We start from the raw sequence: 15,499 nt of genomic DNA on the forward strand, positions 1-15,499 counted from the left end.
GTATCCTTGGATACGTTCTGGCAGCGATGCACCAGCTGTGGCCACAGTGACTGAATGCAGGGCTTGGCTTGGGGCTGCCGTGTGGCACTTACTGCCCCGCCATATGCCTGGCAAAGCACAGCCACCCCTCGCCCACGACAAGCGTTTGTCTTAGTGTCGTGTTTCATGCTGTCTCCTGAACCTCAGGCACTGGAGGCAGCTTCCCCACAAGAAGGGGAGAAGAAAATGAGGTCGTCCTGGAAGCGAAAAGGTAAAAATCCACTTGGGAAAGAAATGTATATAGCAGTCTCGTAGCAGTTCTGTGTTTCTCCAGTCTCTTCCTTGATTTCCTTACAGCGATATAGATCGGTGCTGTAACACACTTTTGAATGAACCAAAGGACTCTAGTGTGGATTTTATGTAGGCCCTGCACTGCAAGGTATGCTGCTGGGAGGAAGCGCCGGGTCCTGCGCTTTGGTCATGATGACCCCGTGCCAGCTTCTCCAGGATTTGGCTGAGGTAGAATTCCAACCGCCCTCTGATTCTAGAATGTTGGAGTGTTGGAATCTTCTGGTCTTGTGACGTGGTCTTGCTTCCCCACCTTGTCTGTCATGGTGGAGCAGCCTGGTGGCCCTTAGTGATGTCATAAGCAGCTAGAATGAGGGGAGGAGCAGTGCCTGCTGCGTCCCTTCATTGGAGCGCTTGAGCTCTGACTGAGCAGCTCGCTTGTTGCACTTGTGCATCGACTGAGTACCTTTGTTTTCACACCGTCTTGTGCAGCATCTTGTAGGTAAGCTGAGACAGTGTGAGATAGACGGGTGGACAGTGAGGTGTTGAAAGCTGGTGGCTGGTGGAGCTGGTAGTGTCATGCTGCTTACTCTTTGACCATCAGACATAATTTTCACTCAGTAGCTACATTCCAAAGCATAGAGGTGGCATTTGTCTCAGGGCTTTTCCCTTGTCTTCTTTGTTAAATTGTGCAAGCTCACTGATCAGCTCTTTCTCTCTCCTCTCCCTGCCCTCTGCCTTCTCCTTTGATGCAGCTTTTGCTCGCGGAAGAACAGAGCAAAGTGACAAGAAACGGCTGCGGCTTCAAGGAACTTGTCTACCTTGTTCTGATCTCTTGCCAGGTACGTGCCATGCGTTGTCCCCCCACGTGGTTTTGCAGCCCGCGTCGCACCGTGTTTAGTAACACAGCCTCATCCAGCCTTGACAGGACACGGGTCACGTGTAGAGTTATTCCACTTTCCCTCCAGCTCAGCCCTCAGAAGGATGCTGTCTGTGATGCTGTGACCGGCTAATCTTTAGGAAACCAATCCCTTAGGCAAGGAGTCCTAGTCCCAGTTTGTGCAGGGCTGCACAACGTGACCACGAGCATGCGTGCTTCGGCTGTGTGTGCGCACGACAGCTGTGGGGAGCACAGCAGAGATGCAAGCAGAGGAAATCCGTGTGGAAGGCTGCGGCCGGCGCTGGAGGTGAACTGGTGGGAGCCGGGCGCTGGGGAGCAGATCCACCCCCAGCAGTGACTCCTCTCACTGCCCTGCTACTGTGCTGTCGGAGTGCTCTGAGCAAGCGTATCTGCTGCTTTGTGCTGGAGTCCCCATCTGCTAGCAGAGGGATTGCGACTTGGTAAACTGCTGCGTAATAGGCTGTCTCGTTTGAATTGACTGAGCAAAGTGGTTGTTTCTAGAACACTTGCCTATGCCAGTGGGTAACTGAGGGTAGTTCTGAAGAAGTCTCTCCATACCGTGGTGTGTGAACAGAGAAAATAGAAGTGTGTTTCTTTTCAGTTCCAGCTTGTCGTGCCTGCTGTGATGGGCATCGCGTGCAGCGAGATCAGCTGTGGGCCTGACCTGGCACAAATGGAGGTAGAGTATGAAGCTCTGATTGGTCTTTGTTCTGCTGACTTGAGCCGGCAGAGTGAGCTGCAGATGAGCTCTCCTGCTTTTCAAGAGAGGGAGAATCCTTCCAGCTCTATCGGTGTCACTGAAAAGCTGCCTGAAAAGCTTCATGTCCTTGCTACGAGCATCTAGATGGCCGTGGACGTTATAGTACCGACAGAATCAGATCGAGCGTTATAAACATGCAGAAGCATTTTCCCCATCCTGCCTGGATTTTGTCACCCAAAGACCAAGTTCTCATATTCAGTAAGTTAAGGGAAGCAGGCACTTGTAGTGAGCCAAGGATTGGGTCAGTGGACCGGCTCCTGTGTCCAGTCCATGGCTGAGGTCTCCAAGCAATAGGTTACAGGAAGCAAGCAGACTCTTACGCTCCTCTTTGGCGAGACAGTACTGCAAGCATGGCAAGTTTATAAAACTCCAGGAGTCCTCTCGGTTGGGGTGTTTGTCCTCTTAGTCTGGGTAGAGAGAGACGCATCTTTACATTGCCTGGCGATACTGCTGCACACCAGGAAGAGAAACAGCTGTTATTAGACTTGCAGTTTCTTGTTAAGCACTCACGATAAGGATCTTTCTCTGCAGATGTGCTCCTTGCTCTGAAATTGTCCTCGTTTGTCCTCAGCTCCTCACCATGGCCTGTGCTCTCTGTTTCAGACTGAGAACAATGGGAAGCCCCTGCTGATCCACGAGGAGTCTCCTGTAAATATTCCAGCTGTTGCTGCTGCCCATGTTCTTAAGAGATACGTTGCCCAGGCACCGGATGAACTCTCCTTTGAGGTAAGCAGTTAAGGGCGTTCCTAGTTGTCATGTACAGGAGAGTATAAGGTGTGAACGCATCAGGAATATTCTCAGATACCTTCAGAATGTTTGGTGAGGTTGCAGTCTTTTGCAGGTGGGAGACATCGTGTGCGTTACTGATATGCCACCAAAGGAGCTGACCCCCTGGTGGAGAGGCAAGCATGGCTTTCAGGTAGGCACAAGCTTCAGACTTGAGAGAGCAACTTCGGTCAGGTCGGGAATCTCGGCTAAGAGCTGCGCTGCCTGCACAGGATGGCGCATGGATGTAAACATTTTCCCTGTGTCGGCGTCAGAGATGGTCTTTGTAGGAAACTGTCTCCTCAATTCACTTAGAAGCAAGAGCCTTCACAATATGCATCAGGTCACGGCCACTGAACCCCACCTTTGGAAATGCAGCAGCTAAGACAGTGTTTCAGTGTCTCAGAGTATTTTGCTTGCACCCATGCAGAACGTGAAGTTAGTGTCTTTTAGGAAGTTACTGCCTGTCAGCCGAGGTAGGGTAACAGACCCTCCGCGTGCTTGTTGCTGCTGCTGGCTGCAGAACGCTGGGTAGCTCGGAGCTGGGGATCGCAGCTGCATCTCAGTCAGCAAGAACTTTCTTCTTCTACATCTTCTACAGAAGCAATTATTTGTTTTGTAGGTCTTTTGGCTGCAAATGTTGAATAATTATTACTTTTATGCAGGCCACTTTTTGTTGGATAGTCTTACGGAGCGTCAGGCAAGCACGTTCCGAGGAAAATGTTAGGTGGCTTTTGGTTGAACAGTTCAGGCCTGAGAAATGCTGCCTTCAGTATTGCACCTCTCTTTTTTTTCTTGTTACAGGTTGGATTTTTCCCAAGTGAGTGCGTGGAGCTCATCAATGGAAAAATTCCGGAGTCTCTCCTCAGTTCAGTGCCAAAGCCAGGTACGGATGTTACATTTGATGGTGCAGGGAAGCAAAATGGCGTCTCTTTTTGGGTGTGTTCTGTGTTTAATACCTCCTTTATCCATCCCGTGTTATAGTCTGTGCTGATGATCCTTCAGGCATATCATGGGGCATATGGCTGGTGTTTTGTAGGCAATGAGAATGAAGGAGGGCAAAGGCAGTTCTTCTGCGAGTCAGTACGAGGTTGAGAACAGCCAGTGTCCCTGGTGGACAGCTAGAGGCCTGGTTGTGCTAGTGATATGCTTGATCAGAACGTGACTTTTCAAGAGGATCCTTAATCCTCAAGTTGAGCAAGCCAAGCAAGAGGAGTGCATTAAACTCCATCGGAACGCGCAGAGATTTGGCCCGATCCTCCCGTGTTTATGAGTGGACTTGGGGAAATCATAGAATCCTCCTAGTATGGCTTGGGATGGAAGGGAGCTCAAGGATCATCAAGTTCCAACCCCCCTGCCTCAGGCTGGGCTGCCAACCAACCTCCCCATCTAATGTGAGACTAGACCCCACTGCCCAGGGCCCCATCCAACCTGGCCTTTGGCTCCTCCTGCAGGGATGGGAGAAAATCCGTTTTTCTATGTACTTGTTAATGTTCTTCCCGTTTTGACGTGCTCTGTAGAATGTGTTATGCTCGGCCTTGTCCAACTGAGCCAAACCTGAAATGAACTGGTTTCTTCCTGTTGTGCAGTGCCAAGGAAACGCGGCAAGCTCGTCACCTTCCTTCGTTCCTTGGTGAAGGCCCGCCCAAAGAAACCGAAAGAGCGGGAGGTGGAGAAGGAAAGGGTGTTTGGCTGTGACCTGGGAGAGCATCTTCTCCACTCTGGTCGCGATGGTAAGGGACAGCCTGTTCCTGAGATCTTCCTCTGTTGGGCATCTAAAGATGAAAGGGAGGTCATATCTAGCAAAGGGGCAGGTTGGTACCGGTGGAGAAACGTGTAATGGAAGTTGATGGCTAAAAGATAAACTGAGGCTAATGCTCTTAAGAGACAAGCACGTTTGTATTTGCTTAAACCAAAGCCTGTAAGCCAATCCCACGCTAGCCTGAAAAGAAGGGAAGCCTTTTGGCCAAGGAGAGTGTCCTGCATATGTTTCCCTGCTCTCCTGGACATGAGATTTCCCACCTCCTTTCATTCCCATGGAGCTGTGGTGGGACTTGCAGTGTCTCCGGCTTCCCCAGAATTACTTTCTCCAGGCTGATTCCTAGGTCCTCACACTTCTTGAATGCAAGGAACACATGTCTGTCCAGTTTCCTCGTCTTGGACAGCTTTCTTCTGTAAGGAAGAACTAAGCAGTAGCCTGGCTGGGCTTAGTGGATGAGATTTGACTAGGAGCACAGCCTGAACCAGGACTTGAATGAGGAGCTCAAGTAACCACTGGCCACGTGTTCTTTAGTCCCCCAGGTCCTCCAGAGCTGCGCCGAGTTCATTGAGCAGCACGGCGTGGTGCAGGGGATATACCGGCTGTCTGGTGTCGCGTCCAACATCCAGAGACTGCGGTAAGAGTGCTGCGACTGACACAGCAGTCAGTAGGGGCGCGTGCCCTGTTGTGGGTGCTCAGAGGCCTGCGCTGTGGGGCAGCTCTGTGCAGGCAGCGTGCGCTCAGCAGTGGTGCGCCAGGCTTGTCGCCGTTTGATAGGAACACAGGGCGTTCAGCAGACTTGCTGGAGCAGGAAGTTCTCCTTCTGTCCTTCAGAGCACTGGAAGGCTGTGGGGGACTGCGGTGTCACCGCTGCCAGCTCTCATTCCCCTTTCCTCCTGTTTGCAGAGCCCTTTGGAGCAGCCCACACTCCTCCTTGCTGCTCCGGGCTCCTGGCTTAGGATTGTAGGCTAGGCAGCCAGTTGTCAGAGTCACGGGAAATGCCTTAGCAAAACGAAAAGGTCTCCTTTTGGAAACATATCATCCAGCATGGCTCGTGTGGTGCTGGTGACTGAGTGTTCATTTTCTCCTGTTAATCGGGAAGCCCTTCCAATGCTTGATTATATTTGGTGTGGCTTTTGACTTGTTTTCCTCTTTCTCAACCCCCCCGCCCGTTTTTGTGTCCTTCTCTCCAGCCAAGAATTTGAGTCTGAGCAGATTCCTGAGCTAACTGTCCGTGACACTCACAGCGTGAGCTCCGTCTGCAAAATGTACTTCAGGGAGCTCCCGAACCCTCTGCTGACCGACCAGCTGTATGACAAGTTCTCGGTAAGCACAAGGCAACGTCTTTCCTTTACCTCTTCCCTGGGCCTCTTGGGAGATGGCTGCAGCAGTGCCCCAGCTCTGAGGCCCTTTTTCTGTTAGCCCCATGGGGTTTACTCGTATGTCTTTGCCACATCATGCATCATATGGATGCCATTTTCGGTGGTCCCAGGAGGCGGTTATTTCCATATTCACAAAGCTTGCGAGAATTCATGTTTTTTGTTTTTTCTTTTGTTTTGTTTTTTTATTCCCCAAGTATTTATAGAATGGGAGTGGGATTGATAGCAAAGTGCACTTGAAGCTTGAGGAGCTGAGCTGCGCAATCAGGCTGTAAACCGGCCCGCTGCTTGGACTCCTTGGCCTTGATGGCACCAGCTGCGTGCCGCTATGTTCCCCAGATGCCTCCTGGAAGGCGTAAAATCTGTCTCGGCGCAGACCAACAGCACGCTGTCCCCATAGTTCCCGACCCTGTGGCAGGTATCTAGCCTGATTTGTGTCTCAGTCCCTTTCTGCACTATTCCAGGAGGCTGTTGGTGCCGCTACAGATGAGGAGCAGCTGGTCAGAATGCAGGACGTCATCCAGCAGCTGTCCGCTCCTCACTACAGGTCAGTGCTGCCCTCACTCTGTTGAGCTCAGCCATGCTGCACTTCAGAGGGCAGTGGTGTGATTCCAGGCTTGTCTCATGCTGGCAACATGATGCCTGCGTATGTTGAAGCAGTTTAAGGCTACACGGGGTTAATTTATTGGGTCGGTTCCTGGGCACGGGGGCACAGTTGGTGCAGCTGGTGGCTGCAGCTGTGCTGTGCTGGGGCTTGGTGCCACAGTGTGGCACTTAGTCAAGTTGGATCTACTTCATCTTCAGTGACAGTAGCAATAACATGCATTGAGGCTTGCTCTGTGAACCGCAGCACCGCGTGCTCATTGGTGCTGAACGTTTGCCTCTCTTATTTTCCAGGACACTGGAGTACCTGATAAGACACTTAGCTCGTCTAGCCGGGAACTGTTCCGTGACAAACATGCACGCTAAGAACTTAGCGATTGTGTGGGCTCCAAACCTCTTAAGGTAAACTTCTTTCTCCGTTTCAACACACTGCTTGGATCTGTTCTCCGGAAAAAAATGCAGTCTACCTTTTTCTCCATCGAATGTGCTCTTCTCCTGTACAATGTGCAGTAAGTGGCTGACGGCAGAGCAAGAGCCTGGACTGTTCTCCAACCCCACAGGCACAATTTCTAGATGACAACTTCTGCCCTCTTGTTTAGATGGGACTGGTGTGTCCTTGATCAGCCAGGAGAATTTCTTCAGCGGCATCACCGCGGAAGCCTCCGGAGCCCAATTTGACAGCTTTTGGCTGCAACAATCCAGACTTGGGGAAACTTGGATCTTGGATAAATGACTGCTAAAATCTGCCTTTTCTACAGATCACAGCAGAACGAGTCTGCCTGCGCCAGCAGAAGAGCCGCCTGCATGGAACTGCAGACGCAGTCGGCTGTGGTGGAATTCATCATCAACCACGCAGATGTCCTCTTCTGCTCCAAATCCGGATCAGACATGGCAGATGGAGCAGGTGAGTGTCTTCCTCCATGAGCTTTATCTTGATCAGACACCTTGATCAAATCCAGGCCTTCTCCAAGATCTTTGAAATACACTTTTTCTATCGAGGGGACAGCAGACTTCTGGGCTTAGATTAGAATCTGGCATCCTGTTGCTGGATGCTGAGAATGTCCAAGTCCAAACTTTACAATGAGAAAAAAACCGTCACTGTCGTTATGATGTTTTGCATGCAGGCGAAGCTTGATGAAAGTGTGGCAGTGAAGCTTTCTGAGTTCCCTGCCCCCGCTTTCTAGGGTTTTTCTTTGCCCATTTCGATACAGTGAGCTGCTCTTATTAATTATGACTCTGTCCTCTGCCTTAAACATACATCTGACCACATGCTTATTCTGACCTCCTCTTCTTCTAGTGGCTCGGATAAGCAGGTCTGAGAAAACTATAGCATCTCCCCCAGAACTGTGATGGCTGTGGTGCTGCTTTGTGATCCTCGCTCTTACCTGTGGCTTTCCCTTACAGGGCACGGTTCTCTCTCAGGGCCCAACTCTGCGTGGGTGTCTTCTCCTGCCACAAAGCTGCTCACCCTGGAAGAGGCACAGGCTCATAGGCGAGGCCACAGCAGCTCTTCCGTTGTGACACAGAGCAGGGACATAGAAGTGGAAGAAGGCCCCACAGCTGTACAGGGGAAATTCCACACAATCATCAACTTTCCATCTGAAAGGTAAAGAGGACTTTGTTTTCCAGCAACCGTCATCATTGTTTGGGTGGGTTGTGTTGTTTTTTTTTTTCCCCCATTATTTCTTGCGCCAAAACATGTGGAAGCTAAATTAAAGTAACGGTGCCTGAAGTGAATTGTTGCAGTGAATCTCTGCTCCCTTTGGACTCTGAGATTCAACTAACATATCCGGTTTAGCCACACGAGGCTGCCATTCCTTCCTTGCTGGGCACGCAGTCACGAGATGTATAAAGCCATGCTGACGTCTACCCTGGCCTGAGCTGGCTCTACCTTGAAACGTTGGGGTTTTCCAGCTGTCGGGGCCACATGCCTGAAACCAGTTCCGGTTCTCCTCTAAGCAGAGCTGTTGGTCAGACCTGCTGGCACTAGAAACTAAACTTGGCGGTGAGATGGGGCCGACGAGGTGTTGATGTCAGAGTCAGAGGTGCTTTTGAATTTCCTTTATGGCTGCACGGTTCCTCAGAAAGCAGTTACGCCTGCTGGCTCCAGAAGAGCCATCCCTTAGATGCTGTCCTGTACAGCCGCGGAGCCTTTGCTCACGTGCTCTGCGTCTTGCTTGACACAGTTTAGGGGAATTTAGCCAGCAAGACTTCAGGGCTGAGCTATAGGAGTGGAACCATCCTCAACTGCTTGAAAGAGAGCGAGTTTCTAAGCTGTGCTTCAGCAGAAACCAGGCGGTGCCAGGAACAAGCAACTGTTGGCAAGAGCTCAGTGCAGCTCTTCCCTCACCCCGCACCACGCACGACTCACACCAGTCACTGTTTTCTCTCTCCAGACAACGTCCACCCAGCAAGACGAAGGAATCACCAGCTGGCAGTTGGCGTTCCTGCTTCAGCCTGCGGAAACCATCCTCTGTGGCCAAACGCCGACTGCAGCGCAGTCCCAGGGAGCCCTCAGAGACAGAAGTCGTGGTGCTGGCAGGTAAGGGTGCGAATCCAGCTTTCAAAGCCTTGCTTTTCAGCGACATAGAATTCATGCAATACAAGTGGACTTGTATCTCCTTCTAGCGTTCCAACCTATACCTAGCATCTTCAGATCACCCCTGATCAAGAGCCACTTTCATAATTCAGCTTGTGAAAGTTTGACACTAACCCCTGTGTATCCTTCCTAGGTGAATCGAGCCCTTGTCTACCCAGAAGAGCCGGGGCAAGTAGCGATGGTGCGCTGTGTGCTTCCATCGATGGAGGGCTCTTAGGAAGCACGAGTCACTGTGGTTCAGATGACAGCCTTCCACATAACAACAGCGATGGAGAGAAGGAGCTCATCCAAGTTCACGCCCTCATTTCTCCCGGCTGTGCTGAAGATGCTGACCTGAGCCTGCTGGACACCACAGTCACCAGCCTGGACTGTGACCCAGTGCCTTTGCAGTGCAGCCCAGCCCAAGCACAGTCCGAGTGCCCCGACAGCAGCACCTCCACGCAGGAGCAGGTCAGCGTCGCTGAGGAGAAGCCGAGCCTCTTGGAGGGGGACTTAGAATCAGGCCTCCAGCCCCAGGCACCGGGCAGCAGCACTGAGAGCTCTGAGCCACTCTCTCCGTGACAAGAGAGGATGAGTCCCATCTTTACCCTGGACCTCTCACGCCCTCCTGTCTTTTACATAATAATAAAAGCACGCTCGTGCTCAATCAACGCCTTGACTGCCTTCCGAGTCTTCATTCACAGAGACTGGGACGAATGCAACGAAGAGCAAGGCACTCCAGCTTGCAACGCGATGGCTGTGGGGTGCGCGCAGCAGAGCTCTGGGTTTGTTCCCGTTCTGTCCGGCTTTGGGATGTCTGCAGCGAGAGCTCAGCTACCATCTGGTATGGTAGCAAATGATGTTTAGCATCCTGGATGCTGCTCATGATAATCCCGAGCTTCCTGGCTGTGGCTTTGTGATGCTTTTCAGGGCTTTTTGATGCATTTCGAAGCCTCGGCTGCTCCCTAACGCCTCTCTCCTCCGGCCGTGTCCATTCCTGGCTCCCGACCTACGAGCTGGCCGTGCAGACCTGTCGTCATCACGCTGCGGCAGGAGGAGCTCACCTTGAGCAGCATCTCCCTTGCCCCGCCCCCTGCCTCTGATTGGGCAGCGGCGGCGCCGCCCCGCCCCCGCGGTCTCCTTGGTCCGCGGTAGCTCCGCCGGCTGCCGTTGGCCGAGCCGCCGTGCGCGGGAGCGAGCGCTGGGAGCCGGCTGCCGGGGGCGCGGCTCTCCTCGCAGAGCGCCGCTCCTGCCGCCTGGGCCGCCCCGCAGGAGAGCGCGGAGGCAGCCGGAGATGTCCGGGCAGCACCGAGAGGGAAGCCGCGGCGCGACGGGAGCGAGTGCTGAGGACAGCTGTGCCGGAGGTGTGCGGGAGAACGGTCCCGGGACGGGGAGAGGGGCCGTGCGGGGCTCCAGGAAGCTGCGGGGAGGCGACGGGGGGGATCTAGCGAGATCTGAGGCTGTAGGCGGCTGCGAGGGGGTGTGGGGGTTCTGGGGAGCTGGATGATCGTTGTGGTCCTTTTCAGCCCCCCTGCCGTTCTGTGGTTCTGGTAAATGCTGTGGAAAGTGAAAGTGGTGTTTCTGCATTGGATATTGAAAGGAGCAGTTGATCTAAAGAAGTGAGCTGTAGCACGTCCTTAGAAATAGCTGATGTGCAAAGTAAGAATACCGTATTCTGTGGAAAGTGAAAGTGTTGTTTCTGCACTGAACATTGAAAAAGGGCAATTGATCTAAAGAATGAAGCTGTTACATATCCTTAGAAATAGCTGACGTGGACAGGAAGATTACCATATGCATATAGGTAACATATTTTAGAGACATAGTTACTGAATTACGTGACCAGTTCTTTCTCCCAAAGCTGCAACAGACTTTAAATGTTCTAAACAATGTGGGTATAGTATTCTGACCTGGGAAACGTACTGTAAGGTTGTTCATTAGGCCAGCAGAAGTGAAGTCCATTGAACAAACTCTCAAGGAGTCGGGGCCTTTACACAAAGCAGAACTGTCCCACTCTGTGGGAACGTTAGGATGCCGTAGGCAGGCTCCAAGATACTGCCCTCTGTCCTCCTTCCAAGCTTATCTCTAAGCAAGGACAGACGGAAGACCTGAACAATGACCCAGTGCAAAGGGCACAAATGCTGGGGGGTAATGAAGCAGTTAAGAGGTTATGTCTATGTTGCAAAGCAGACATCCAAAAGTTACGACCAGATGTTTGTTAAGAAAGCAGTTGTTAGAAGGCAGTCGACCAATTAAGATATTTGTGGTTGGGTGGTAAGGATTTGTGTTTACTTGGTATTGGTACGATTAGTGAAGCGTTGCGAAAGAGTGTGAGCCTGCAGTACTCAGCCAGTGAGGAGCCGGGGAGAAAGAGATAAGGGTCGGGCAGTAGGGGATAAAAGATGTAACACTGTTTTCTCTGCGCTCTCCTGCTTGCAGGAGGCCCGCCATTGCAATTGGGAATAAAGATAGATACAAAGATCAGAGAACCGTCCTGGAAAACTATTTGGCTATTTCCAACAACGCTTATAAATATCTTAGATGTGGGAGTCAAAAGGACACGGCTGCAATCTTTTCAGCGATCTGTGGTGACAGAAGAAGGGGAAATGGCCATAAACTGGAGCACAGGAAGTTCTGCACCAAAATGCAAAGGAACTTCTTCATGGCGAGGATGACGGAGCGCTGGAACGGGCTGCCCAGGGAGGCTGTGGATTCTCCTTCTCTGGAGATATTCCAGGCCCTCCTGGGCGCCCTTCCTGTGCTGCCTACTCTAGGGAGCCCGTTTTGCAGGGGGCTTGGGCTCAGTGATCTCTGGAGCTCCCTTGCAACCCCAGTTTCGTGATTCTGTGATTTTATTCATTGCTTCTTGCAGCAATGCAGCGTTTCAGATGACAGAAAAGCACGGCGGGCGTAAACTGGGTTTCTGTGGTTGGTAAAGCTGTGCTGAGAACTGGGCTGACTACTGCACCTGGAAATGTGTGCAAAGTCTGCAGACACAGAAGAATAACTTTTCCTTGCAGGTTGGGCTTGTCTAAGGTAGGTGATTGCTAGGTGAGCTTGTGCTTTAAAGCATCAAGTTGTATAAATAAGGAAACTTTAAAAGCAAGATTGCCAGTTCTTTTTTACCTAGGTGATTTTTCTCAAGGAGAGATTTGAAATGCTGCTTGCTAATGGAAGATGGAGAGAGGAGAATCAAGTCAACGGCATGCTGTGCATAGCCACCACGTAGCATCTGCGCCGCTCTCCCCCTGCACAAAGGAGGAGCAGCTCAGCAAGCTTGGCCTGGGCCATGGAAGGGAGCATACAAACATCTGGACCAACCCCAACGGAGCGGGTTCTGCAGGTTGGTTGTCTTCTGCTGTTTGTCTCCCATCCTGTTGCTCAGGGGTAGATGTGTTCTTGATCAGTGCTAATAGGAAACTTTCATGACATTTTTGTTTCAGCTGTCCCAATGCTTTGATCCCTTGCTGCTGGGATGGGGCGTTTGCAGAATGACAATGTCCAGTCAGATTTTGGTGATGAGTCTACGCACCGGGGTATGTCTGGCAGGACTGAGGCTTGGGGACCAGGCCAGGTCAAATCCAGTGCACTTTGCTCTCATTCTTAGTGCTTGCTTTTGCTCAGGAGGGTGGGTGGTGAGCCTTACGAACCAGTGCCTGCAGATGGGGTTTGTGGAGAAAGAGGTCCTGCAGGCCTTGTGTGACACCCATGGAGCTATAGTGAGGCTGCATCAGTGTAAAACACCAGAAATCCCCAGAGGTGTGAAGGTGAGCTGTGGGCACCAGTAACACAAGAGGGAATGTGCATGCTTGGGATTGGATGCTTCTGTGTGTTTTAAGTGACTGTGATACCACTGCTCAGTCAGTTTGAGTGTGTGGAACAAGTGTGACATCCTCTTTGACTGAGTCCTGTGAAAGGAGTCCTATGAATTTGAGGTCTGACTTCAAGCCTGTGGGCATCATCCAGGAGTTGGGGAAGAGTACAAGGCAAGGAAAGTTGGGTAAGAGGATGAGGCTTCGGACCAGGAACCTCTTCCATCGGTATTAACTCTTGTTGTTCTCTTTTTGGATTAGGAATCCATGTGGGTCTTTTTATGAAGAACAGCCTCGTTGTGCAGCTTATGAATTAATTCATTCACGCCTGTTAGCTGGTTTTCTTTCCTACATGAAGCTGCAATTGAAATGGACACTTTGTGATCTGATCCCCTCTGGCATGCTCAGATCAGCCAGGATGGCAAGGTCTGGCACAGGCTCATAGGCGAGGCCACAGCAGCTCTTCCGCTGTGACACAGAGCAGGGACATAGAAGTGGAAGAAGGCCCCACAGCTGTACAGGGGAAATTCCACACAATCATCAACTTTCCATCTGAAAGGTAAAGAGGACTTTGTTTTCCAGCAACCGTCATTATTGTTTGGGTGGGTTGTGTTGTTTTTTTTTTTTCCCCCATTATTTCTTGCGCCAAAACATGTGGAAGCTAAATTAAAGTAACGGTGCCTGAAGTGAATTGTTGCAGTGAATCTCTGCTCCCTTTGGACTCTGAGATTCAACTAACATATCCGGTTTAGCCACACGAGGCTGCCATTCCTTCCTTGCTGGGCACGCAGTCACGAGATGTATAAAGCCATGCTGACGTCCACCCTGGCCTGAGCTGGCTCTACCTTGAAACGTTGGGGTTTTCCAGCTGTCGGGGCCACATGCCTGAAACCAGTTCCGGTTCTCCTCTAAGCAGAGCTGTTGGTCAGACCTGCTGGCACTAGAAACTAAACTTGGCGGTGAGATGGGGCCGACGAGGTGTTGATGTCAGAGTCAGAGGTGCTTTTGAATTTCCTTTATGGCTGCACGGTTCCTCAGAAAGCAGTTACGCCTGCTGGCTCCAGAAGAGCCATCCCTTAGATGCTGTCCTGTACAGCCGCGGAGCCTTTGCTCACGTGCTCTGCGTCTTGCTTGACACAGTTTAGGGGAATTTAGCCAGCAAGACTTCAGGGCTGAGCTATAGGAGTGGAACCATCCTCAACTGCTTGAAAGAGAGCGAGTTTCTAAGCTGTGCTTCAGCAGAAACCAGGCGGTGCCAGGAACAAGCAACTGTTGGCAAGAGCTCAGTGCAGCTCTTCCCTCACCCCGCACCACGCACGACTCACACCAGTCACTGTTTTCTCTCTCCAGACAACGTCCACCCAGCAAGACGAAGGAATCACCAGCTGGCAGTTGGCGTTCCTGCTTCAGCCTGCGGAAACCATCCTCTGTGGCCAAACGCCGACTGCAGCGCAGTCCCAGGGAGCCCTCAGAGACAGAAGTCGTGGTGCTGGCAGGTAGGGGTGCGAATCCAGCTTTCAAAGCCTTGCTTTTCAGCGACATAGAATTCATGCAATACAAGTGGACTTGTATCTCCTTCTAGCGTTCCAACCTATACCTAGCATCTTCAGATCACCCCTGATCAAGAGCCACTTTCATAATTCAGCTTGTGAAAGTTTGACACTAACCCCTGTGTATCCTTCCTAGGTGAATCGAGCCCTTGTCTACCCAGAAGAGCCGGGGCAAGTAGCGATGGTGCGCTGTGTGCTTCCATCGATGGAGGGCTCTTAGGAAGCACGAGTCACTGTGGTTCAGATGACAGCCTTCCACATAACAACAGCGATGGAGAGAAGGAGCTCATCCAAGTTCACGCCCTCATTTCTCCCGGCTGTGCTGAAGATGCTGACCTGAGCCTGCTGGACACCACAGTCACCAGCCTGGACTGTGACCCAGTGCCTTTGCAGTGCAGCCCAGCCCAAGCACAGTCCGAGTGCCCCGACAGCAGCACCTCCACGCAGGAGCAGGTCAGCGTCGCTGAGGAGAAGCCGAGCCTCTTGGAGGGGGACTTAGAATCAGGCCTCCAGCCCCAGGCACCGGGCAGCAGCACTGAGAGCTCTGAGCCACTCTCTCCGTGACAAGAGAGGATGAGTCCCATCTTTACCCTGGACCTCTCACGCCCTCCTGTCTTTTACATAATAATAAAAGCACGCTCGTGCTCAATCAACGCCTTGACTGCCTTCCGAGTCTTCATTCACAGAGACTGGGACGAATGCAACGAAGAGCAAGGCACTCCAGCTTGCAACGCGATGGCTGTGGGGTGCGCGCAGCAGAGCTCTGGGTTTGTTCCCGTTCTGTCCGGCTTTGGGATGTCTGCAGCGAGAGCTCAGCTACCATCTGGTATGGTAGCAAATGATGTTTAGCATCCTGGATGCTGCTCATGATAATCCCGAGCTTCCTGGCTGTGGCTTTGTGATGCTTTTCAGGGCTTTTTGATGCATTTCGAAGCCTCGGCTGCTCCCTAACGCCTCTCTCCTCCGGCCGTGTCCATTCCTGGCTCCCGACCTACGAGCTGGCCGTGCAGACCTGTCGTCATCACGCTGCGGCAGGAGGAGCTCACCTTGAGCAGCATCTCCCTTGCCCCGCCCCCTGCCTCTGATTGGACAGCGGCGGCGCCGCCCCGCCCCCGCGGTCTCCTTGGT

The 15,499-nt window shown here is 52.0% G+C and overlaps 1 protein-coding gene across 1 annotated transcript; it reads left to right on the plus strand.

Annotated features, from left to right (window-relative positions):
- The first annotated feature begins 256 nt into the window (after positions 1-256).
- LOC149916687 (rho GTPase-activating protein 32-like) lies at positions 257-15,435 on the plus strand. The gene is made up of 21 exons (XM_090147768.1): positions 257-498; positions 1,023-1,109; positions 1,770-1,847; positions 2,532-2,654; positions 2,770-2,847; positions 3,498-3,579; positions 4,283-4,426; positions 4,987-5,089; positions 5,646-5,778; positions 6,296-6,378; positions 6,729-6,836; positions 7,193-7,338; positions 7,839-8,040; positions 8,831-8,976; positions 9,167-10,376; positions 11,551-12,045; positions 12,155-12,352; positions 12,453-12,545; positions 13,083-13,380; positions 14,172-14,317; positions 14,508-15,435. The coding sequence occupies exons 1-15, from the start codon at positions 421-423 to the stop codon at positions 9,592-9,594; spliced, it is 2,019 nt and encodes a 672-aa protein (XP_090003894.1). The 5' UTR covers positions 257-420; the 3' UTR covers positions 9,595-10,376; positions 11,551-12,045; positions 12,155-12,352; positions 12,453-12,545; positions 13,083-13,380; positions 14,172-14,317; positions 14,508-15,435.
- Positions 15,436-15,499: the final 64 nt, after the last annotated feature.

The sequence above is a fragment of the Phasianus colchicus genome, chromosome 10, assembly GCF_987193195.1.
Source record: "Phasianus colchicus chromosome 10, bPhaCol1.hap1.1, whole genome shotgun sequence".
In the NCBI taxonomy this organism is placed as follows: Eukaryota; Metazoa; Chordata; class Aves; order Galliformes; family Phasianidae; genus Phasianus; species Phasianus colchicus.